Source organism: Vicia villosa, linkage group LG1 (assembly GCF_029867415.1).
Source record: "Vicia villosa cultivar HV-30 ecotype Madison, WI linkage group LG1, Vvil1.0, whole genome shotgun sequence".
In the NCBI taxonomy this organism is placed as follows: Eukaryota; Viridiplantae; Streptophyta; class Magnoliopsida; order Fabales; family Fabaceae; genus Vicia; species Vicia villosa.
Window position 1 is genome coordinate 26,538,567 of NC_081180.1, and position 21,826 is coordinate 26,560,392.

Below are 21,826 nucleotides of genomic sequence, written 5' to 3' on the forward strand. Positions count from 1 at the left end.
TAGAATAACTTTTTAAAACTTGAATCAAACATGGGAATATTGTATTCACATACTCATATTCCCAGGAATATCGTTTGTAACATTGAAACAAACACACCCTAAGTTTATAAATTTGCACCATAGGTTCTAAATGGGATATCAAAAAGCTTTTCAGAAATATCGATTTTGGATTGTGAAAAGTAATGGAAGCAATTTTGATTCGACATAAATGTGCAAAAGCATTGATAGGCGATGACATTGATGTTGGCGAGCTAACACAGACAGAGAAGACTAAGATGGTGGATTGTTATCGAAGTAATGAAAATAAATCCGTCTCCACAAGAATTACGAACTTAAAATAAGGTATGTTGTGCGATGTAATTAAAAAAGTGAACGGGAGGTTTTCACGTTGTTTTGGTCGAAAACAAAAAAGAGAAGTTTTGATAACAATTATGAGAAAAGCGACCATATTTTATTGTCAGAATCCCCTATTTATACTTGATTGATGAAACGCACATTAACAGACATGCAATGAATACAAAGTAGTTCACTAACCTAAGCGTCAATTCTGATCCCTCAGGCCAATTGTTATGTCAAACTAGGCATCAAAGCTCGTTAATCTCTAAGTCACAATTCCCAATTATATTATCCCTATTTAATTAGTGAATTCAACAGTTAAAGTATGATAAATAAATAGCTCTAGGGTCAGTAGTCCTTATTATCAAGATCGAATTGAATGTCGTAACAAACTATAAGTAATGAATGCAATCAATAACTAAATAACAACAAAAATTCAAAGCAATTACATTAACATCATCCGATCATATGTCTCAATTAAATAGAAACAGGTTCATCATCAAATAAAAACTAAACTAAGTGGAATATAGATACTTATGTTGAAATTAACCAATATCATAAGTGTAGACACGAAGAAAATGAGAAATCACCAAAGAAGAAGCTCTCCAATGGCTTAGATACCCTTCAAAAGCTAAAAAATGACTCGAATACGCCATTTTTCTTTCTTCATAATCGATCCCCTTATTTTTATCTTTTCTTTTCCTTATAAAGCAGTCAGAAACGTGTCAGTAAAAAGCAGCAATGTGAGTGCGCACTACTACAAAAGGTGCTTTTAACCTCGGAGGAGAAATGGATATAATCTCGATTACACAGGCAAGGTAATGAATGGTGACGTGAAAAGTTGCCACTTATCACCTCGGTGATTTAAAAACCGAGGTGGAAAAGTGGCACTAGTCATCGATTCAATCCCTAGCAACTGCATTTTTTGGATTTTTAATACCATGCTACTTTTTATGTTGGTTTTTAACAATAACCGAGGGGTAAAGTCCTGTTTACAAAATTTTAATTTTAACCCTTTTTTTAACGTTTTAATCTGCAAAGCACTAATTTTTTTTGACAAATTCTAAATCTTCCTCATCATGAACAACAACACCAATAACAAAATCAAAAACAAAAGCAATAGAATCCTTAAACATTAAACATCACAACAACAAGAACAACAACAACAACAAGAAAATCCACGGAGTCTTTAAATGTTAAATCTCAACAATAACAACAACAACAAATAAACAAAATCAATATAATACTTAAATATTAAATCGCAACAATAGAAGTAACGACCAGGACCGGCCCAATCCGTTTATAGGCTTAAAGCAAATTTTAAAGTAAGGCCTTTAAAATATATTTTAAAATATTAATTTTGTAGTTGCTAAGAGTTGAACTCAAGACCAAAAGAAAAAGAGGCCTATATTTTAGCAACTCAACTATCATAATATATGTAACTTAAGTGTCATTATATATTTTTATAATTAAATGAAACAAATTTGAGGCCTTTTTTAAGCCCGAACTTTTGAGGCCTAAAGCCCTAGCTTGGGTAGCTTGGCCCTTGGGCCGGCCCTGCAAGTCAATACTCTTATGATAAAACTAAACTACTAAACTTGATATTACAGCATGTTAGTGAAAGATGTCTGGTTGAACTAGCTAAGGAAAGTTTAATAGATAGCGAAAAATTGAACAAAATATAATTTGGGTGTGGAATTCATAATTCTAGCCGACCGCATGAGTATGTTCACTTGGATCTAGTAGGTCTTACAAGGATGACAATTTACAAGGCACTTTAATTTTCTTATTATGGTTGGTGATTTTTCTAAAAGAGTATGGGTTCACATTTTAAAACATAAAAGTGACACCTTTGAAAAGTTTGATGAAATTCATACTTTAGTAGGAAATCATATGGGAACTAGACTGGATGTTTTAAGAATTTAGAATGATATAATTTTTTTCATAAAACAAGGTATAAAGAGACATAGAACCATATCTAGAATACTTCAACAATATGATCTAGCTGAAGACATGAATAAAACCATTTTTGAACGGTTATAATGCATGGTGTTGGAAGGTGAGTTATTCAAGATTTTCTAGGGTAATTTTGTTGCTATTGCAACTTATTTTATCAACAAATGTCCGTCTACAAGTATAGGCTTAATGACATTTGTGGAGGTTTAGAGTGAAATATCAATATACTACTCAAATTTGGAGGGTTTAAAAGTTTTTATATTTGCCCATATCAAACAAGACAAACTTGATACGAGAATTGTGAAATGTGTATTAATTGGTTATCCCAAAGGATTAAAGGGATACAAGTGGTGAAGTATGAAACTAGGAAGATCAAAGTTCGTTACTATCAGGGATGTTACTTTTGATGAGACTCGTATATGGATGAAGTGAAAAGAAATGAAAGCTAAAAACTCGAAAATTATGGTGGAGAAATCTCAATTTGAGGTGGAGGTTTCGAGGAAGATATTAAGGATCCAACATCTAGTTCTAAGGAAAATCAACTTATAATGGCTTAAGACTATGAGTTGACTCGTAATACGGTGAGAAGGGAGATTCTATCACCTAAAAAAATATGATTTTTTGATGTTATTTGCCACACTTTAAATGTAGTTGAAGGGTAGAAAGACATTTAAGGAAGAATTTGAAAGCAAATAACGTAAAGAAAATAAATGAGGTGGTTAATGATATAAATGCATTCATTTGAAAAATAAAATGTTAATTTGGAGTTGTTTTTGCTAGTTGTTATTTCCATTTCAATGTTTTTTTGGTACCCATGTCTTTTCATTTTTAATGTTGTTCACCGGTTAAAATTGAATGTTTTTTACCTACATCTTTTGCATCAATTAAGTATTTTTATTATTCTAAAGACAATGATTTGGGCATGGCTATTTTTTTTATGGAGTGTGTAGGTTATGAGAATGGGTTGTCTACAAGGACCAGTTGGATGTCCCTATGAGGTTAGGCGTATCTTATACAATGAAAAAAAATACACTATTATTCTATCAAAAAGTAAACACACCACCACCCTCTTCAACTCATGAAGCACCAATTGAATATGCACCAGCAAGTTAGGCAACACCATCTGAAGCTGAACCAACAAGTTAGGCAGAACCCCCTGAGTCTACACCACCAGCCTCTTTAACTCAACCAATTCCAAATTGGAAAAGAAGAGAAGAGTCACAATATATTTTGAGCCAACTATAATTGTGTTTTTATTTGTTTACACCATTTATAGTACTGTCTATATACAATTTATGCTATTATCGAGCATGTTTATTGACATTTCTGTATATCAAACACAATGATTATCAACATCTCGTAGTATTTAAATTCAAGATCTTGGGAGCAACACACTAGTCTTCGCCAACAGAACAACCATTGAGAATCAAGGGACAAAGATTAGGGGTAACAAAGCGGACTGACTTGTTGGATATGTCTGTTTCGCCTTCACTTTTTTGCAGAACAGACCAAGGATTTATGCCCGCATCTTTTAATATGTCTATCACTTTTTATACGAGTTTTTAGAAATGTGAAAATTAACTATGCAGTGTCTACAGACTTGCTCGATAATATTTTTAAGAACCTTTGCGAAACAAACCTAAATAGAACGACAGACTCGGTTGTCATCTCTTACCAAAATAGAGATGCAAGTCCGCCATTGACTTCTTTAATAAAATACAATTAATTATTAATAATAATTAACCGCCACGTAAACCTACATCATTTCCTCTTGTTATCCCTTCTTTCCTTGAACTTTCTCTCATCAATCAAATATACTCTACCGACGTCAGCGCCTTAACTCAAATGCCACCTCCCGAAGCAAAACAAGTCGGTTCGACATGAAAATATCTGCGATCCAAACCAAGAGTGGGTCCCGCATGACCCCATCAACGAAACAAACAGAGACCCAGTCTGGTCAGCCACCAACAACGCACTTCCCTTGTTGAGTCAGAAATGAGGTGCCATTTCTCTCTCTTAATTTATCCCACTATTTTTATTTCGTGACGCGTCATTTTAGTTTATTATCATGGCAAGGACGGTTCATACCCCACTTGTTTTATCTTCATCATTTACTATATAATCAACCCTCACCCATTTCCAAAAATTAAATTAAATAATCTCTTATTTTCTCTTCATCTTCTACCAACCATTTTTTTTGTTCTAAAGCGCCATGGGAACTCAGGTTTTACACCCCCAGGAATACTTTTTCACACCTACTCCGGCTTCGTTTTCCTACCGGAGCAACCACTACGGTTACAACAACAACCGTGCTGCGACCTCAAAGTCTCACCGGAAACCGGTTACCCGACCAGCCGTAAAGAAACGGGATTCTACTCTGGTCTTGAAGAGATCAAGTGCTGATGATTCAGTAACTGCGAAGAGCAGGGAAAAGGTGACGATTCTCCGTAGGGGTAAATCACTGGATTCATCGCTGGAAGCGGTTAAGAGCGACAAATACGCCGGATCTGCGTTCTCAATGTCTCCATCGCCGAGCGCGCTTCCTCTACCATCTTTTCTGATGAAGAAGCAGTTCTCAGCGACAGTTGATGACTCTGCAACGCGAGATCTAAGGCGTCTGCTTCGACTTGATTGATATTTGATCCACAACCAACACGGGTTCGATTCCGGGTTTTGAATCGGGTCGAACCCGGTAAACGATTCATATGTTGATCCTTTTCCACCTTTTTCTTACTGGTCTCCGTTACCGTAACTACACTTCCGGTTTTAAGTTCTGCTCCGATCGTGATTTTTTGAAACGAAAGGATGGATCTGAAATTGGGGTGACTTGTTGTCTAAATGGTTTCGAGTAGGGTAGTAGGTAGCCAACCTTGTGTATGCATCTTGTGCAGTTCTGTTTCATTTTGTTAAAAAGATTAAAAGGTTAATGTAAAATATTAGGCCTCCTGTAATACTATCAGTTTAAGCTTAATTTAAGAAAATGTTAAATAAAAAATTAGGCCTGTAATATCAGTTTAAGCTTAATTTAAGAAAATTATCCATGTGTATGCATCTTTTCATTTTGAATTTTTTAATATATTTTTTCAGAATGATCCAAGACTTAAAATTAAAAGTTACTATTTTTTTAGGGAAAATCTCTAAATTCACTGCATACATTCACGCACTACCGAATTGATAAAAATGTCCTACAGTACGCGTAGATGCATCTCTATAAGCATTTTTTTTACATTTGTGTGAAAATGTTACGTAGATGCACATACTAACACCTTCGCAGATGCATCCATGAAATCAATCTAGATCCAGAAAATCAGAACAACATTTGTAACGTTTTCCACCTCATCACACTAACGTTCCGTTTCTCCGGTCTCAAGCGAGGTCTTTGTTCTAAGCCTCTGAATCTTTTTGATGATTTCGCCAGTTTTGTACTACCCCTCTAACCAAGACATCAGACACCTTTTAAGTTGGTCCAAGAAATGAATGTGTCAAAATTTCATCTGCATCGGGGGTTTGAGAGGAGAGAAAATAACATGCCCATCCATTTTGAAAATAATCGGTTCAGGAGCGGGACGCTTGGATGATGTTCGCTGCCATGAGCATGGTATAAGGGATACCATTTTTGTGTTTGTGTGTAATACAACACTAGAAACCCAAACTTTATAGGAATTCTTGGTGAATATGGACCACACAATCTCTGTCATAGAACGTTCCGTAGGTATATCCACGGAAGGATCGCAACTATTTTGCTTCCGTAGATGTACCTACGAAAAAAGGTTTCCGAAAAACTATAACGCGTCAAGTCAGTGCACACCATATCATAGGCGCATGCAATAAGATGTCCTATTTCCGGGAATTTCATCCATTTTGACACCGGTGCATAAGGGCCCATCCAAGGCACAAGAGCTTCGTTAACCGCTTCAAATATAGCTTCCTCTCCATATAACCGCGTGTGCGATTCTTTATGCGTCTTCAACGCTTGGATGAGTTGATGACGGACAATCGTATGGCTACCCTCTCCATTACAAAGAAACGCCGAGATGACTCGATAACCGCGATTACCGTCCCCCACAACATCTACGATTCGCTCGATGTAAGGGTGCATAAAAACCGGCATATCTTCGATGAGTGGAATGTTCAGTGGAATAGGTATCTCTTCGATAATTGAAATTTTGGGTGAAATTGGTGTCGGAGGCGGTTTGCTAATGCGAGCTCCTTTGTTTGAACTTTTTTGAGATTTTTGCGATTTCGGAGTAGGTGAGTCGGGAAAGAGTTTGTCGACGTGCTCACAATATGAAGGAGACCGTGTAGATGAGTTGTCTTCGGTGTAGGCTTCACTTTCTTCGGAGCACCCTTTGTCTTAACCTGTTGAGGCGGCGGTTTCATGTCGGTTGTTTATGGAAATTCGGTCTTCCACAAGTTTTCTTTGATGTGGAGTAACATGTTGTCATCGACCTTCGAAAACCTCTCTTGTATCGCTTCTAATTCGGAAGTAATAGAGATATTCGATTTTTCTCCTTCGATGAAACCATCATCAAAACTAAGTCTCTTCCAATGAGGAGTGACTTCATCCATTCTTATTGGCTCACCTAGTCTCACCTTTTTAGCAATAACACAAGCACACGGGAGACCATACGTGCTAGTAATAGTGCAACCACACTTAACGCTATCGCCACCAAAAGTTTCACCTCGTTTGGCCTCGTGAAAGATATAGTTCAATCCGGCCCGAGACATATTGTCGATCAATTGAGAGTAAAGGATGTTGTCCTTAAATCGATGCTCCAACACCGTAATGCTCCGACCGAACGAGGTTTGTATCTCATTGTGTTGGTTTTTAATCATGAGATTTACGGTGTCCCAATCTTAACACAAGTCACCCTTGCTATTACCCAACCAATTTTTTAAAGTAGCATGTGCCGACTAGACTCTATTGGTGGTTGTATTTCCAAGGTGTCGGACATTATCATTCCACGCACAACATTGCTACGAAAGGGTTTCTTCTTAACGTACCACTATCCGATCTTCCTATTACCCCACCAAAATCAAGGTTAGTCGCATTCATACGAATCCATGTTAGCATGCTTTCACGATCATCAAAGTCTTGCTTGCGATTAAAGTCACCGCCGACATCTAGCGTCTTTACGACCACCCCTTCAACACTCGGATAAACATCGACTAAAGGAACTACTTCTCTTGCGATATTATCGGAGTGCACCATACCTATTTGCAAACAATTGTCAAAATCAAAGTTGTAAAAACCAGACCGGACCGGTTGGACCGGGAACCGGACCAGTGGCCGGTCTGATTCGATAGCTGGATCGCCTTCGTCATCAAACCGATGAAAAATCGTGGGAACCGGGTTAGGCTGGTGAAAACCGGAAAATCGGCGGTTTCCGTAAACCAGCGGTTTTTATGCATTTTTTTTTATTTTTTTAAACCAAAACGACGTCGTTTTGAGTTATTGGAAATAGAAAAAAAATTAAAAGGAAAATTTGAAACGCAGAACAGAAGAAGAAAAACAAAATCATAGGAAAACTCGAAGAGAAACAGTGCAGAACGAACCACCGCCGATTTCAACAACACCACCGTGCCGTTTCCAGAACTGAACACCGTCGGCCGTTGTTCGAACACCGCCGTGACACCGTGCATCCCGCAACCACTGTATGTTCTTTAATTTTTATTCTAATCTGTGGTAAAAATTAGGGTTCAAATATTTTCGTTGAAAATCACTTGTTTTCCATCTGATTTCCTTTTCATTTCAGCAGTTTCTCTTAACCGTAGTAGTTTTCCATCTGATTTCCTGTTTGGAACAGCTTCCTCAGCTTACCAGGTTTTTGTTCTATCCTATCACTCCTATGTTTTTTACATATGTCTATATTTTATAATAATGAGCCAGCTATGAAGTGTTATTTTAATCAAACACATACTAGAATACAATGCATAATCTTCTTTGTAGTTTACACAGGAACTCATCAAATTTCCCTTCTAGTTGTCAGTTGTGCAAGCATTAATATTGGTCTCACATATGATTTTCAGCTTCAATGGCTCTTTCCACTATCATTTTCAACTTTATGCCTTTATGCCTTTATATCTTGTTTGTTGTTTTATTAGATGAGACTCTAGTATGTTCTTTTATCCTATTTTTTATGCTGCTATCAATTCTCCTACTACAAATAAATTCAATCTCAAATTATGCCCACTTTTGAATTGTTGCAATTTACTAAATCACTATATTTATTTTGAGAGTTTAATATAGATAATAAATATTTATTAGATCAAATTTGTTTTAGAAAAAGTTTAATTAGATGGGACTATGTATAAGTGTATAAAAAGCCACTTTCAACTTTTTTTCAACTCTGTATATATATTTATTTCATGTGATTTGAGATTAGTTTATGGTGTGAGTAACTACATCAATGCCTTTCTTCCATGTTCACGTGTACTGTGTTGTCTCTAAACATAACCATATGTTCAATTTTTTAGAAAGGCCAATTGGTAGCAGCATAACTGGCCTTATATGGATCTCATTACTAGTGCTTTTGAATCCTTATATGTTTCACTATCATGTTTTTTTCTATGATTTTGCTGTTTTTCAACTTCCAAATCTCATTACTAGTGCTTGCCTTTTGTTAGTCTTCTTTATGCACGCCACCACCTATGTATTATGATAGCAAGAGAATTTAGCTCAGTGCTATGGAATGAATGTCACATGAGTAATATAGAACTAAAATTAAAATTTAATTGTAAGATGAAACCAAAAAAAAAAAAAAGTTTGCGTATTAGTTTTATTATAAATTCCTATTTGGATCAATTAATTGTAGAAAATTTGAAATCTTGTACTGCAATTTATTTATTACATCTTAAAAAGCTTTAGTATACCGAAAAAGCTTGAGTATTCTTTATATTATAATACATTTGAGTGTGATACAAAATATGTGTATTTATGAGTTAATACTTTTGAATAGTTTTACAGGAAAATGGCATCTTCTGAAACACCATCATCACAACCACCATCACAAGAAGCCCCTTCAGCTCAAAGTTTAGTTCAAACTAATGTTAGAGGAAAGACTGATATAGCTTGGGCACATTGTACTAAAAGTCCTGATGAAAAATCTCTTGTTTGTATATACTGTCACAAAGCTTTTGGTGGAGGTGGAATTCATAGGGTAAAGCAACACTTGACTGGAATAGTAGGAAATGTTGAAATTTGTAAGTCAGTGCCTGCAGAAATTCGTTTTCAGATGAAACAACATTTTAATGAGCGGAGTAAGAAAAGAAAAACTTCAGATATGGCTGAAAGCGAGTCATTTACTACCGAGGGGGATGAATTGCAAGTACAAACGAACCCACGGGTTGGTGCATCTAAAAAGAATGATGCTCGCATTGGTACTTATTTTTTACCTAGAACAACTCCGGGAGCTCAACCTACTTTGAAAAGTGTGATGCAAAGTAAAGAAGTGGTAGAAAAATGTGATCTTGCTATTGCGAAGTGGTTTATTGATGCATCTATTCCTTTTAATGCTGCAAATTCGCCTTATTTTCAACCTGCAGTTGATGCTCTTTGTTGTATGGGTGTTGGATATAAGGTTCCTACTATGCATGCCCTTCGTAGTAATTTGTTAAATAAGTGGGTTGATGACGTGAAGATACAGATAGAGCAATATCGTTCTATTTGGAAGGATACAGGTTGTACTCTTATGGCAGATGGGTGGACTGATTGTTGTAGAAGAACTCTTATCAACTTTTTAGTTTATTGCCCCAAAGGAACTGTTTTCATAAAGTCTGTTGATGCCTCTGGTGCTTCTAAAACTGCAGAAACATTGTTTAAGCTTTTCAAGGAAGTAGTGTTGTATGTTGGCCAGGAAAATGTTGTTCAAGTCGTTACAGATAATGTTGCGAATTATGTTGCTGCTGGAAAGTTGTTGGAAAGGGAGTTTCCTAAGTTGTTTTGGTCTCCTTGTGCAGCACACTGTATTAATTTGATGTTGCAAGACATGGGGGAAATTAGAGGAAGTAAGTGAGACAGTGTCACAAGCTTCAAAAATTACCAAATACATATATAATCATTGTTTTGCATTGTATTTGATGAGACAACATACAGGTGGAAGAGAAATACTTCGTCCTGCTCCAACCCGTTTTGCTACTAATTTCATTGCATTGCAAAGTATTCTGTCTCATAAAGATGCACTAAGAGTCATGGTAACATCCAAAAAGTGGACAACCACAACTTATTCCAAAGATGTCAAGGCAAAGCAATTTGTGGAACAAGTCTTAGACTCAAGCTTAGTGCATCTGGTTGTGAACGAAATTGGAGTGTGTTTGAACACATTCATTCAAAAAAGAGAAATAGGTTGGAGCATCAAAAGCTTAACGATCTCGTTTATGTTCGTTACAATTTACGGCTACAAAATAGGTATTGCACTTATTATGCTTTATATGTTATTGTTTCGATACTTGATACCGTTTTATAGTTAAGAAATATGCTATTGTTTGGTTTATAAACAAGACTATTTTGTTCTTGTCTTGATGACATAAGAATATTGGTTCTATGGTTAAGAATATATGATACCGTTTTATAGTTAAGAAATATGCTATTGTTTGGTTTGTTTGGTTTATAAACAAGACTATTTTGTTCTTCTCTTGATGACATAAGAATATTGGTTCTATAGTTAAGAATATATGATTTTGTTTGGTTTATTAAGAATATTTTATGGTTCTATATTTAAGAATATGTGATATTTCTTGGTTTGTTAAGAATGTATATTATTGTTAGATTTGTTAAATTTATTTGGTTCTATGTTTGACATTGCCGTTAATGATTTGTAGAACCAAGAAGAAACAAAATTATGATCCTATTAATTTTGAAACATTTGGTGATCATTCTAATTGGGTGTTGGAGGATTCCCCACCATTCTTGACAATTGAGGAGGTGGAAGTGCTAAGCAAAGATCTTGCTAGTATGACAATCCAACCTATTTCAAATGATATTGGTATGGTATTGATTTTTGTGATTACAATTATGTTATTTTAATTTCTTAAAATATGTCACTTTCTAAACTCTTTAAATTGATGTTTTTATAGATGAATTAAATTTGGATGAGGTTGATGTTGAGGGAGATGCACCACTTAACTCCGGAGAAAACAACCAAAGTAATGATATCATTGATGGGGAAGATGTTGCAAATGCGATTGATTTTGTCGTAGATGGTTTTGATATTGAAGGAGATCCCAACATTGAGATAATTTTACCTCATTGGAACTAAATTTAATAGATATTTGAGTGTTTTGGTTCTAAAGTATTCAATTAGTTTATGTTGCAATTAGACTTTGTAATTTGTACTACTTTGTTATGTGTAATACTTATGTTTAAATTTGCACTAAATTTGTAATTTTTAAGTGCCGAGCAAACTATATTTGTGCTTTTTAAGAGCCTTAAACTATATGGATTATTAGTATTTTCAGCACCTAATGTACAACTTCTGAATTTGTGATTTTCAAGAGCCTTATTTATAGATTATGTTTTTAATGGATCAGCTTTTAAGTGCTAGTTATAATTTTTTTAGAGATTGAATGATCCGGTTCGACCGGTTTTTACCGGTTTAATGGATTATATAGTTTTATTATAATGACAGGTTTAATCCGGTTTAATTCGGTTTGGTCATGCGGTTCGACTAGTGACCCAGTGGTTCGATCGATGAACCAGTGACCCAGTTCCCTCACCGGTTTGATGACTGATCCGGTTTTTAAAACATTGGTCAAAATAACAAAAAATTACAACACTGTTGGAAAAAACAACACAGACATTGTTCCGTAGATGCACCTACGGAAGTGTTCATCTTCAACATGTTTCGTAGATGCATCTACGGAAGTAACGTTACTTTTTTTAACAGAAATTTAATGCATTATGTGAGCAATGCAATGGTTGAAGATGAATATTTACCTGAAATTCAGTATTCTCTTGCTCCCTTTGATTTGTTGCACCAAAAAGTTTGAGTTTTGGAGTGAAAAATGGTATTGGAGAAGTAGGGTTTTTAGGTTGTGGAGAGTGAGTGTTGATGAAGAAATGTAACAATGGGGGGAGTGATCAAGCTGGTTCAAACTATATCAGATACTTCCGTAGATGCATCTACGAAATAATGTGGCGCTAAGCCATTCCGTAAATGCACCTACGAAACAATCCATGAACTGAATTTATGTGTATTTTATCCCCATTTGTACTAGTTTATTATACTTCCATAGATGTACCTACGGAAGGTGACAATTTAAAAAAAAAAAGATGCTTCCGAGTGTGCCTCTCAGGAAACAGGAGACATATATAATTGAAATTTCACACGCTGTGTAAGAGATTCATGGGGTACATTGAAAAATTCTCTTTTTTAGGTTGTTAAAAGAAAAAATAGAAGAAGATGTATGGTAACATCAAATATTTTACAACTCAGTTTCTGTAATAACTGAATGGTCATATATTAGATAGGCAGCTGTCACCTTAACCGACAATCCACGCCCAAAAGCTACAAATATATCTACATTGTCACCTAGATTTGATGTTTAACCCGGTAATAAATAATACCTATTACTTTTTGCTTGTCGCTTTAGCACTTCAGCATATGTGCACGTAAGGAACTCTTTCGTAGATGCATCTACGGAAGTACCTTCCATTACAAAAAAACCGAGTTTCTTCCGTAGGTACATCTACGGGACCACGTAACAATAACTATTGCAAAGTGTTAAAAATCCCATTTTGGTGGTTTGGTCGTCCGTTTAACACATCAAACAATAACTACATTGTCTCTAAACCATGTTTCTAAAAGTAACTAATGATTTCTATACCTAAAAATCGATTTAAACTCTATTACGGGAAATACTCTAAAATAACTCAAAAATTTACCGATTAAATTGAGTTTTGAAGTTATTGGAATGTGTTGATCTTTGATGTTGACGTTAACGGTCGAACTCGAGAGAAAAAAAATTCGATGGAAGTTTGATTTTTGAGGTTGAGAGAGTTTGAGAGTTTTGAAATGAGAAATGTGAAGAATGGGGAGAAGAAGAGTCTGGCGCGAAGATTACATCAAATGCTTATGTAGATGTATATACGGAAGCTTCCGTATGTGCATCTACGGAACAAAACAAAATTTAAGAAAAAAAAGTAGTTCTGAAGATATATCTACGGAAGCCGAGGACGTTTTAGACAAGTTGCATGATCCATAAGAGACCCGTGAGGTGGGGTAAGATATTCTCTAAGAATTTTCCAAAATTAAAATTTTTCTCCTTTTAAAATAATTTATTTAAATAAAAGAGTGAATAAATATTTTTATAATAGTTAAAATTTACAATAAGGACAAAAAGAATTATGAGTGTGTGAGTCGGGAAAGAGTTTGTCGACGTGCTCACAATATGAAGGAGACCGTGTAGATGAGTTGTCTTCGGTGTAGGCTTCACTTTCTTCGGAGCACCCTTTGTCTTAACCTGTTGAGACGGCGGTTTCATGTCGGTTGTTTATGGAAATTCGATCTTCCACAATTTTTCTTTGATGTGGAGTTTCATGTTGTCATTGGCCTTCGAAAACCTCTCTTGTATCGCTTCTAATTCGGAAGTAATAGAGATATTCAATTTTTCTCCTTCGATGAAACCATCATCAAAACTAAGTCTTCCAATGAGGAGTGACTTCACCCATTCTTATTGGCTCACCTAGTCTCACCTTTTTAGCAATAACACAAGCACACAGGAGACCATACGTGCTAGTAATAGTGCAACCACACTTAACGCTATCGCCACCAAAAGTTTCACCTCGTTTGGCCTCGTGAAAGATATAGTTCAATCCGGCCCGAGACATATTGCCGATCAATTGAGAGTAAAGGATGTTGTCCATAAATCGATGCTCCAACACCGTAATGCTCCGACCGAACGAGGTTTGTATCTCATTGTGTTGGTTTTTAATCATGAGATTTACGGTGTCCCAATCTTAACACAAGTCACCCTTGCTATTACCCAACCAATTTTATAAAGTAGCATGTGCCGACTCGACTCTATTGGTGGTTGTATTTCCAAGGTGTCGGACATTATCATTCCACGCACAACATTGCTACGAAAGGGTTTCTTCTTGACGTACCACTATCTTATCTTCCTATTACCCCACCAAAATCAAGGTTAGTCGCATTCATACGAATCCATGTTAGCATGCTTTCACGATCATCAAAGTCTTGCTTGCGATTAAAGTCACCGCCGACATCTAGCGTCTTTACGACTACCCCTTCAACACTCGGATATGTTGTAGTTGTTTATTTAAAAAATAATAATAATTATAATTTAAAATATTTTAACAAACAAATTATATTTTATTTATTTATTTTAAAATTATATTTATTAGTCACCATTAATATATTATTTTGACTAAGATGTAATTAACATTGAATTGTCATTTAATGTGTATAACATCTTTTTATTTTAAAATAAGCTTTCAAAAATTGTGCATCGTTATTACTATCATTACTGTGGATACCGTTTTACTATGCATACCGTTTGATTTACGTTACAAATTTTTGATTCAAAATAATGTGATATTTTAATTAATGGGATATTAATGAAATTAATGATTAGATTTTATTATATGAATTTCATTAGTATATTATGGATTACAATGGAATTTGATTAACATAGAAAAATATATACTGCACGTATTAAAAAGAAAAGATTTCTTAACCTATTTTATTTTTGATTTTTTATATATTCTGGGTTAATATTTAGTAGCTAAAATATTGGTCTTGCAAGTTCTGAATCCTTGGCTTACCGAGAAGAATCTGTTAAATCCTGGGGGATTAGCGAATTACGCGAAAAATCCTTAAGGACAGCGCGATCAGCGCGTCTTAGATTATCTAACCGGTTCTTATTTTGCAGGTCTTCGTAGCACACTGTTCAACAATCTTAAGGATTTATGGCTATCGAAGACAATGTCAGTATTGACTCCAATCGTCAAACTCAAAAAGATGGTGTTGAAACTATTCAACAACAACCAACTCTTGTTGTGCCGGCGATTAATTACGCAAAACCATTTCTCGATGTGTCAAAAATTGAAGTTTTCAACGGTCAGAATTTTCGTAGATGGTATGAGCGTGTTCACTCCATCCTTGACATGCACGGTGTTGCCTCGGCTCTCTCCGAACTAAAACCAGCATCGTCCGCAACTCAAAAAGTTATTGATCAATGGACACATGCAAACAAGGTATGCCGACACACAATATTAAGTACTCTTTCTAACGATTTGTTCGATGTCTACTGCTCTTACAAGGAAGCAAAAGAGATATGGGATTCGATGAATCTAAAGTATACCGCCGAAGATGCTGGAAAACAAAAATTCGTTATCGGTAATTACTATCATTGGAAAATGTCTGAAGATAAAGATATCAAGATGCAAATCAATGAGTATCATAAGCTGTTGGAAGAACTAAAAGCTGAAAACATTACTCTGCCAAATCAATTTGTTGCTGGAATTCTCATTGAGAAGTTACCGGAATCTTGGAAGGATTACAAAAATCAACTCAAACACAAGCAAAAGCAATTACCTTTGGCAGATTTGATCACACACATCATTATCGAGGATACAAACAGAAAGGAGAGCAAGGCTCTAATGGCAAAAAGTTTTGTTTCTCGAGCAAATCTGGTCCAGAATAATACTCAAAATAAGTTTCATAAAAAGAGGTACGATCACAAACCCGATCATAAACTTGGTCATAATAATAATAATTTTATTCCCCGTGTTACTATTCCCACTTTTAAAAAAAGAGGAGATTGTTATGTTTGTGGTAAGCCAGGCCATCATGCACCTCAATGCAGATATCGCAAGAGGAATGAGAATCCTCCTAAAGCTAACTTGGCTGAAGGAGATGATATTATTGCTGCTGTCATTGCTCAAGCGAATATTGTGACTGATGTGAATAAATGGGTAGTAGACTCTGGGGCTACTAGGCACATATGTGCTAATAAAGATGCCTTTACCTCCTACACTGCTGTGGGGGATGGAGAAGAACAAGTTTATCTTGGTGATTCTCGAATTGTTGGAGTTTCTAGAAAAGGCAAAGTTATGTTAAAACTCACATCAGGAAAGACCTTGGCTTTAAGTGAAGTATTACATGTGCCTAATATTAGGACTAATTTAATCTCTGTATCTCTTTTGAGCAAAGGTGGGGTTAAAGTGTCATTCGAATCTGACAAGATTGTAATGACAAAGAATAATATATTTGTGGGAAAAGGTTATTGTGACCAGGGACTCTTTGTGTTGAACATTTATGAAGTTATGAATAATAAAGTTTATTCTTCTGCTTACTTGATTGATTCTTATGATATATGGCATGCTAGACTAGGACATGTTAATTCTTCTTATATTAATAGAATGCAAAGTCTTGATATGATTAGTTTAAGTAATAAGAAATCCGATAAATGCGATATATGTATAGAATCAAAATTAACAAAGAAAACATGTATGTCTGTGCAACGTGAATCTGATCTTCTTAGTCTAATTCATACCGATTTAGGAGATTTAAAGCAAACTGTATCTAGTGTAGGAAATAAATATTATATAACTTTTATAGATGATTATTCAAGATTCTCTAAAGTTTATTTGTTAAAACATAAAGATGAAGCATTTGATAAGTTCATTTTGTACAAAGCTAAAGTAGAAAATCAGTTAAATAGAAAAATAAAAAAGTTAGATCTGATAGAGGAGGAGAGTATATGTCTTTTAATGATTTTTGTGAAAAAGAAGGAATTATTCATGAGCTAACTCCCCCTTATTCTCCTCAATCAAATGGAGTAGCTGAAAGGAAAAATAGGACCTTAAAAGAAATGATGAATGCTATGCTTGTTAGTTCAAATGCACCAGACAACCTTTGGGGCGAAGCTTTATTAACCGCATGTTTTTTGCAAAATAGAATTCCACATAGAATTACCGGTAAAACACCGTATGAGTTATGGAAAGGTTATAAACCAACTTTAAAATTTTTAAAAGTGTGGGGGTGTTTAGCAAAAGTCATGTTGCCTGATCCCAAGAAAAGGAAAATAGGTTCTAAGACGTCTGATTGTTTGTTTATTGGTTATGCCGAACATAGTGCTGCATATAGATTTCTTATTCTTAAAAGTGATGTGCTTGCTAATAACACTATTATTGAAACTAAAAATGTTGAATTTTTGGAAAATGTTTTTCCTCTTAAAGTTGAAAGTGTTGTTGAAAAACCAACTTTAGATATTTCAAATGAAAATTCGAGTGATGATATAAGAAGAAGTAAAAGACAAAGAAAAGAGACATCCTTCGGAAGTGATTTTTCTATATATCTTGTTGACAATGAACCTCAAACATTTTATGAAGCAATTTATTCTCCTGATGCAAAATTTTGGAATGAAGCTATTAAAATCGAATTGGACTCAATTTCAAAAAATCATACTTGGACTTTGGTAGATTTACCGAAAGGAGCAAAACCAATTGGTTGTAAATGGATTTTTTTTTTAAAAATATTTTCCTAATGGTTATATTGAAAAATATAAAGCTAGATTAGTTGCAAAAGGTTTTACTCAAAAACAAAATATTGATTATTTTGATACTTTTGCTCCAGTAAGCCGGATTTCTTCGATTCGTGTTTTAATAGCTGTTGCTTCTATTTATAAATTGGTTATTCATCAAATGGATGTAAAAACAGCTTTTTTAAATGGAGATTTAGAAGAAGAAATTTATATGTCACAACCCGAAGGATGTGTAGTTTCTGGTCAAGAAAATAAAGTTTGTAAACTTCTTAAATCATTATATGGTTTAAAACAAGCACCAAAACAATGGCATGAAAAATTTAATCAAGTTTTGATTAGTGATGGATTTTCATCAATCGAAGTTGATAAATGTGTGTACACTAAATCTGTGAATAATGAATGTGTAATTATATGTTTATATGTTGATGACATGCTTATCTTTGGTACTTGTACTGATATTGTGATTAGTACTAAAAAATTCCTTGCTTCCAAATTTGAAATGAAAGATATGGGTGAAGCAAGTGTAATACTGGAAGTTAAAATTATAAGGAAGGATGATAGTATAATACTATCTCAAGAACATTATGTTGAGAAACTTCTAAGGAAGTTTGGTCATTATGACTCAAAGTCGGTGAGTACCCCTTATGATGCTAACTCTCGATTAAAGAAGAATACAGGTGATCCTATTGATCAAACTCAATATGCTCAGATTATTGGGAGCTTACTGCATTTAATGAATTTTTCTCGACCTGATATTGCATATGCAGTAGGTAGATTGAGTAGATATACACATAATCCCAATCAGGATCACTGGGAGGCTCTTTCTAGAGTTCTCAAATATTTGAGAGGTACCATGAATTACGGTATTGAGTATAGTGGATTTCCCGCTGTATTAGAAGGATACTGCGATGCTAATTGGATATCTGACTCAGATGAGACAAAATCTACTAGTGGTTATGTGTTTACACTCGGTGGAGGTGCGATTGTATGGAGATCAGTCAAACAGTCCATTATTGCTAGATCAACCATGGAATCAGAGTTCATAGCTCTGGAATTGGCTGGCAGTGAAGCTGAGTGGTTAAGAAACCTCTTAGCTAATATTCCTTTAGGAATAAAACCAACTCCATCAGTGTCGTTGCATTGTGATTGTCAATCGGCAATAGCCGTGGCAAAGAACAAGTCATTTAATGGTAAAAATAGACATATTCAATTGAGACATAATGTAGTAAAACAACTGTTAAAAGATGGAACAATATCGATCGATTATGTGAAGTCAGAAGTCAACTTAGCCGACCCTCTGACAAAGCCCCTGGGGAGGAAAGTAATTTGTGACACATCGAGGGGAATGAGACTTAAGCTAATTGAAATTAACAAGTGATGGGAACCCAACCTTTGTGATTGGAGATCCCATGAAGAAGGTTCATATGGGTAAAAACAAGTTACTTGTTAGTTCTGCTAGCACCAAAAACTAATTAATTAATTTTTCTTCGTCTCTTTCTTATGGTGTGAGTGAGAAAGTGCTAGATACTGCATTAAAGAGAGGATAAACTTTTGTAGCTTTTAATGAATTTCATATCCTTTATAGGTGGTGTATGATTTGCAACATACATTTGATGAAATCACCTACATGAGTGTCAAGTGGGGCCGCTTGTATGAGATCTTGGCAAAATCTCTAGAGCACTCATCAGTAAATCCAGGCACGCGCAGGGCCTAATAGCGCACCACATCGCCAACAGCAAGATTTGGGGAGGTGTGATGCGAATGGTAGACCTCTAACATATACCAAGTGATTTTGGTTCATATAGCTTGCTACACCAACGTCACTGTATGTTAAGTTTTATCATTCTAGGACTGGTTCATATAGCTTGCTACACCAGTTTGATGCATTACATATAAAATATTAACCCAATTTAAAAAAAATGTTTTTAAATTATTTTTTATATATGTGGGGGATTGTTGTAGTTGTTTATTTAAAAAATTATTATTATTATAATTTAAAATATTTTAACAAACAAATTATATTTTATTTATTTATTTTAAAATTATATTTATTAGTCACCATTAATATATTATTTTGACTAAGATGTAATTAACATTGAATTGTCATTTAATGTGTATAACATCTTTCTATTTTAAAATAAGCTTTCAAAAATTGTGCATCGTTATTACTATCATTACTGTGGATACCGTTTTACTATGCATACCGTTTGATTTACGTTACAAATTTTTGATTCAAAATAATGTGATATTTTAATTAATGGGATATTAATGAAATTAATGATTAGATTTTATTATATGAATTTCATTAGTATATTATGGATTACAATGGAATTTGATTAACATAGAAAAATATATACTGCACGTATTAAAAAGAAAAGATTTCTTAACCTATTTTATTTTTGATTTTTTATACTGGGTTAATATTTAGTAGCTAAAATATTGGTCTTGCAAGTTCTGAATCCTTGGCTTACCGAGAAGAATCTGTTAAATCCTGGGGGATTAGCGAATTACGCGAAAAATCCTTAAGGACAGCGCGATCAGCGCGTCTTAGATTATCTAACCGGTTCTTATTTTGCAGGTCTTCGTAGCACACTGTTCAACAGGATAAACATCGACTAAAGGAACTACTTCTCTTGCGATATTATCGGAGTGCACCATACCTATTTGCAAACAATTGTCAAAATCAAAGTTGTAAAAACCAGACCGGACCGGTTGGACCGGGAACCGGACCAGTGGCCGGTCTGATTCGATAGCTGGATCGCCTTCGTCATCAAACCGATGAAAAATCGTGGGAACCGGGTTAGGCTGGTGAAAACCGGAAAATCGGCGGTTTCCGTAAACCAGCGGTTTTTATGCATTTTTTTTTAATTTTTTTAAACCAAAACGACGTCGTTTTGAGTTATTGGAAATAGAAAAAAAATTAAAAGGAAAATTTGAAACGCAGAACAGAAGAAGAAAAACAAAATCATAGGAAAACTCGAAGAGAAACAGTGCAGAACGAACCACCGCCGATTTCAACAACACCACCGTGCCGTTTCCAGAACTGAACACCGTCGGCCGTTGTTCGAACACCGCCGTGACACCGTGCATCCCGCAACCACTGTATGTTCTTTAATTTTTATTCTAATCTGTGGTAAAAATTAGGGTTCAAATATTTTCGTTGAAAATCACTTGTTTTCCATCTGATTTCCTTTTCATTTCAGCAGTTTCTCTTAACCGTAGTAGTTTTCCATCTGATTTCCTGTTTGGAACAGCTTCCTCAGCTTACCAGGTTTTTGTTCTATCCTATCACTCCTATGTTTTTTACATATGTCTATATTTTATAATAATGAGCCAGCTATGAAGTGTTATTTTAATCAAACACATACTAGAATACAATGCATAATCTTCTTTGTAGTTTACACAGGAACTCATCAAATTTCCCTTCTAGTTGTCAGTTGTGCAAGCATTAATATTGGTCTCACATATGATTTTCAGCTTCAATGGCTCTTTCCACTATCATTTTCAACTTTATGCCTTTATGCCTTTATATCTTGTTTGTTGTTTTATTAGATGAGACTCTAGTATGTTCTTTTATCCTATTTTTTATGCTGCTATCAATTCTCCTACTACAAATAAATTCAATCTCAAATTATGCCCACTTTTGAATTGTTGCAATTTACTAAATCACTATATTTATTTTGAGAGTTTAATATAGATAATAAATATTTATTAGATCAAATTTGTTTTAGAAAAAGTTTAATTAGATGGGACTATGTATAAGTGTATAAAAAGCCACTTTCAACTTTTTTTCAACTCTGTATATATATTTATTTCATGTGATTTGAGATTAGTTTATGGTGTGAGTAACTACATCAATGCCTTTCTTCCATGTTCACGTGTACTGTGTTGTCTCTAAACATAACCATATGTTCAATTTTTTAGAAAGGCCAATTGGTAGCAGCATAACTGGCCTTATATGGATCTCATTACTAGTGCTTTTGAATCCTTATATGTTTCACTATCATGTTTTTTTCTATGATTTTGCTGT

General features: G+C 34.8%; 2 protein-coding genes across 2 annotated transcripts; both read left to right on the forward strand.

Moving 5' to 3' along the window:
* The first annotated feature begins 4,382 nt into the window (after positions 1 to 4,382).
* LOC131631960 (uncharacterized) lies at positions 4,383 to 5,333 on the forward strand. Its single transcript, XM_058902727.1, has one exon. It carries the CDS (start codon positions 4,505 to 4,507, stop codon positions 4,925 to 4,927), a length of 423 nt encoding a protein of 140 aa, XP_058758710.1. The 5' UTR covers positions 4,383 to 4,504; the 3' UTR covers positions 4,928 to 5,333.
* A 3,930-nt stretch (positions 5,334 to 9,263) lies between these two features.
* Positions 9,264 to 11,755, forward strand: LOC131597378 (uncharacterized). The gene is made up of 3 exons (XM_058870103.1): positions 9,264 to 10,699; positions 11,113 to 11,276; positions 11,368 to 11,755. The coding sequence occupies exon 1, from the start codon at positions 9,264 to 9,266 to the stop codon at positions 10,305 to 10,307; it is 1,044 nt and encodes a 347-aa protein (XP_058726086.1). The 3' UTR covers positions 10,308 to 10,699; positions 11,113 to 11,276; positions 11,368 to 11,755.
* The last annotated feature ends 10,071 nt before the right edge of the window (positions 11,756 to 21,826 follow it).

Bases quoted from the DNA above. Each gene is read 5' to 3' on its own strand.
- LOC131631960 (XM_058902727.1), top strand. From the start codon at position 4,505: ATGGGAACTCAGGTTTTACACCCCCAGGAATACTTTTTCACACCTACT.
- LOC131597378 (XM_058870103.1), top strand. From the start codon at position 9,264: ATGGCATCTTCTGAAACACCATCATCACAACCACCATCACAAGAAGCC.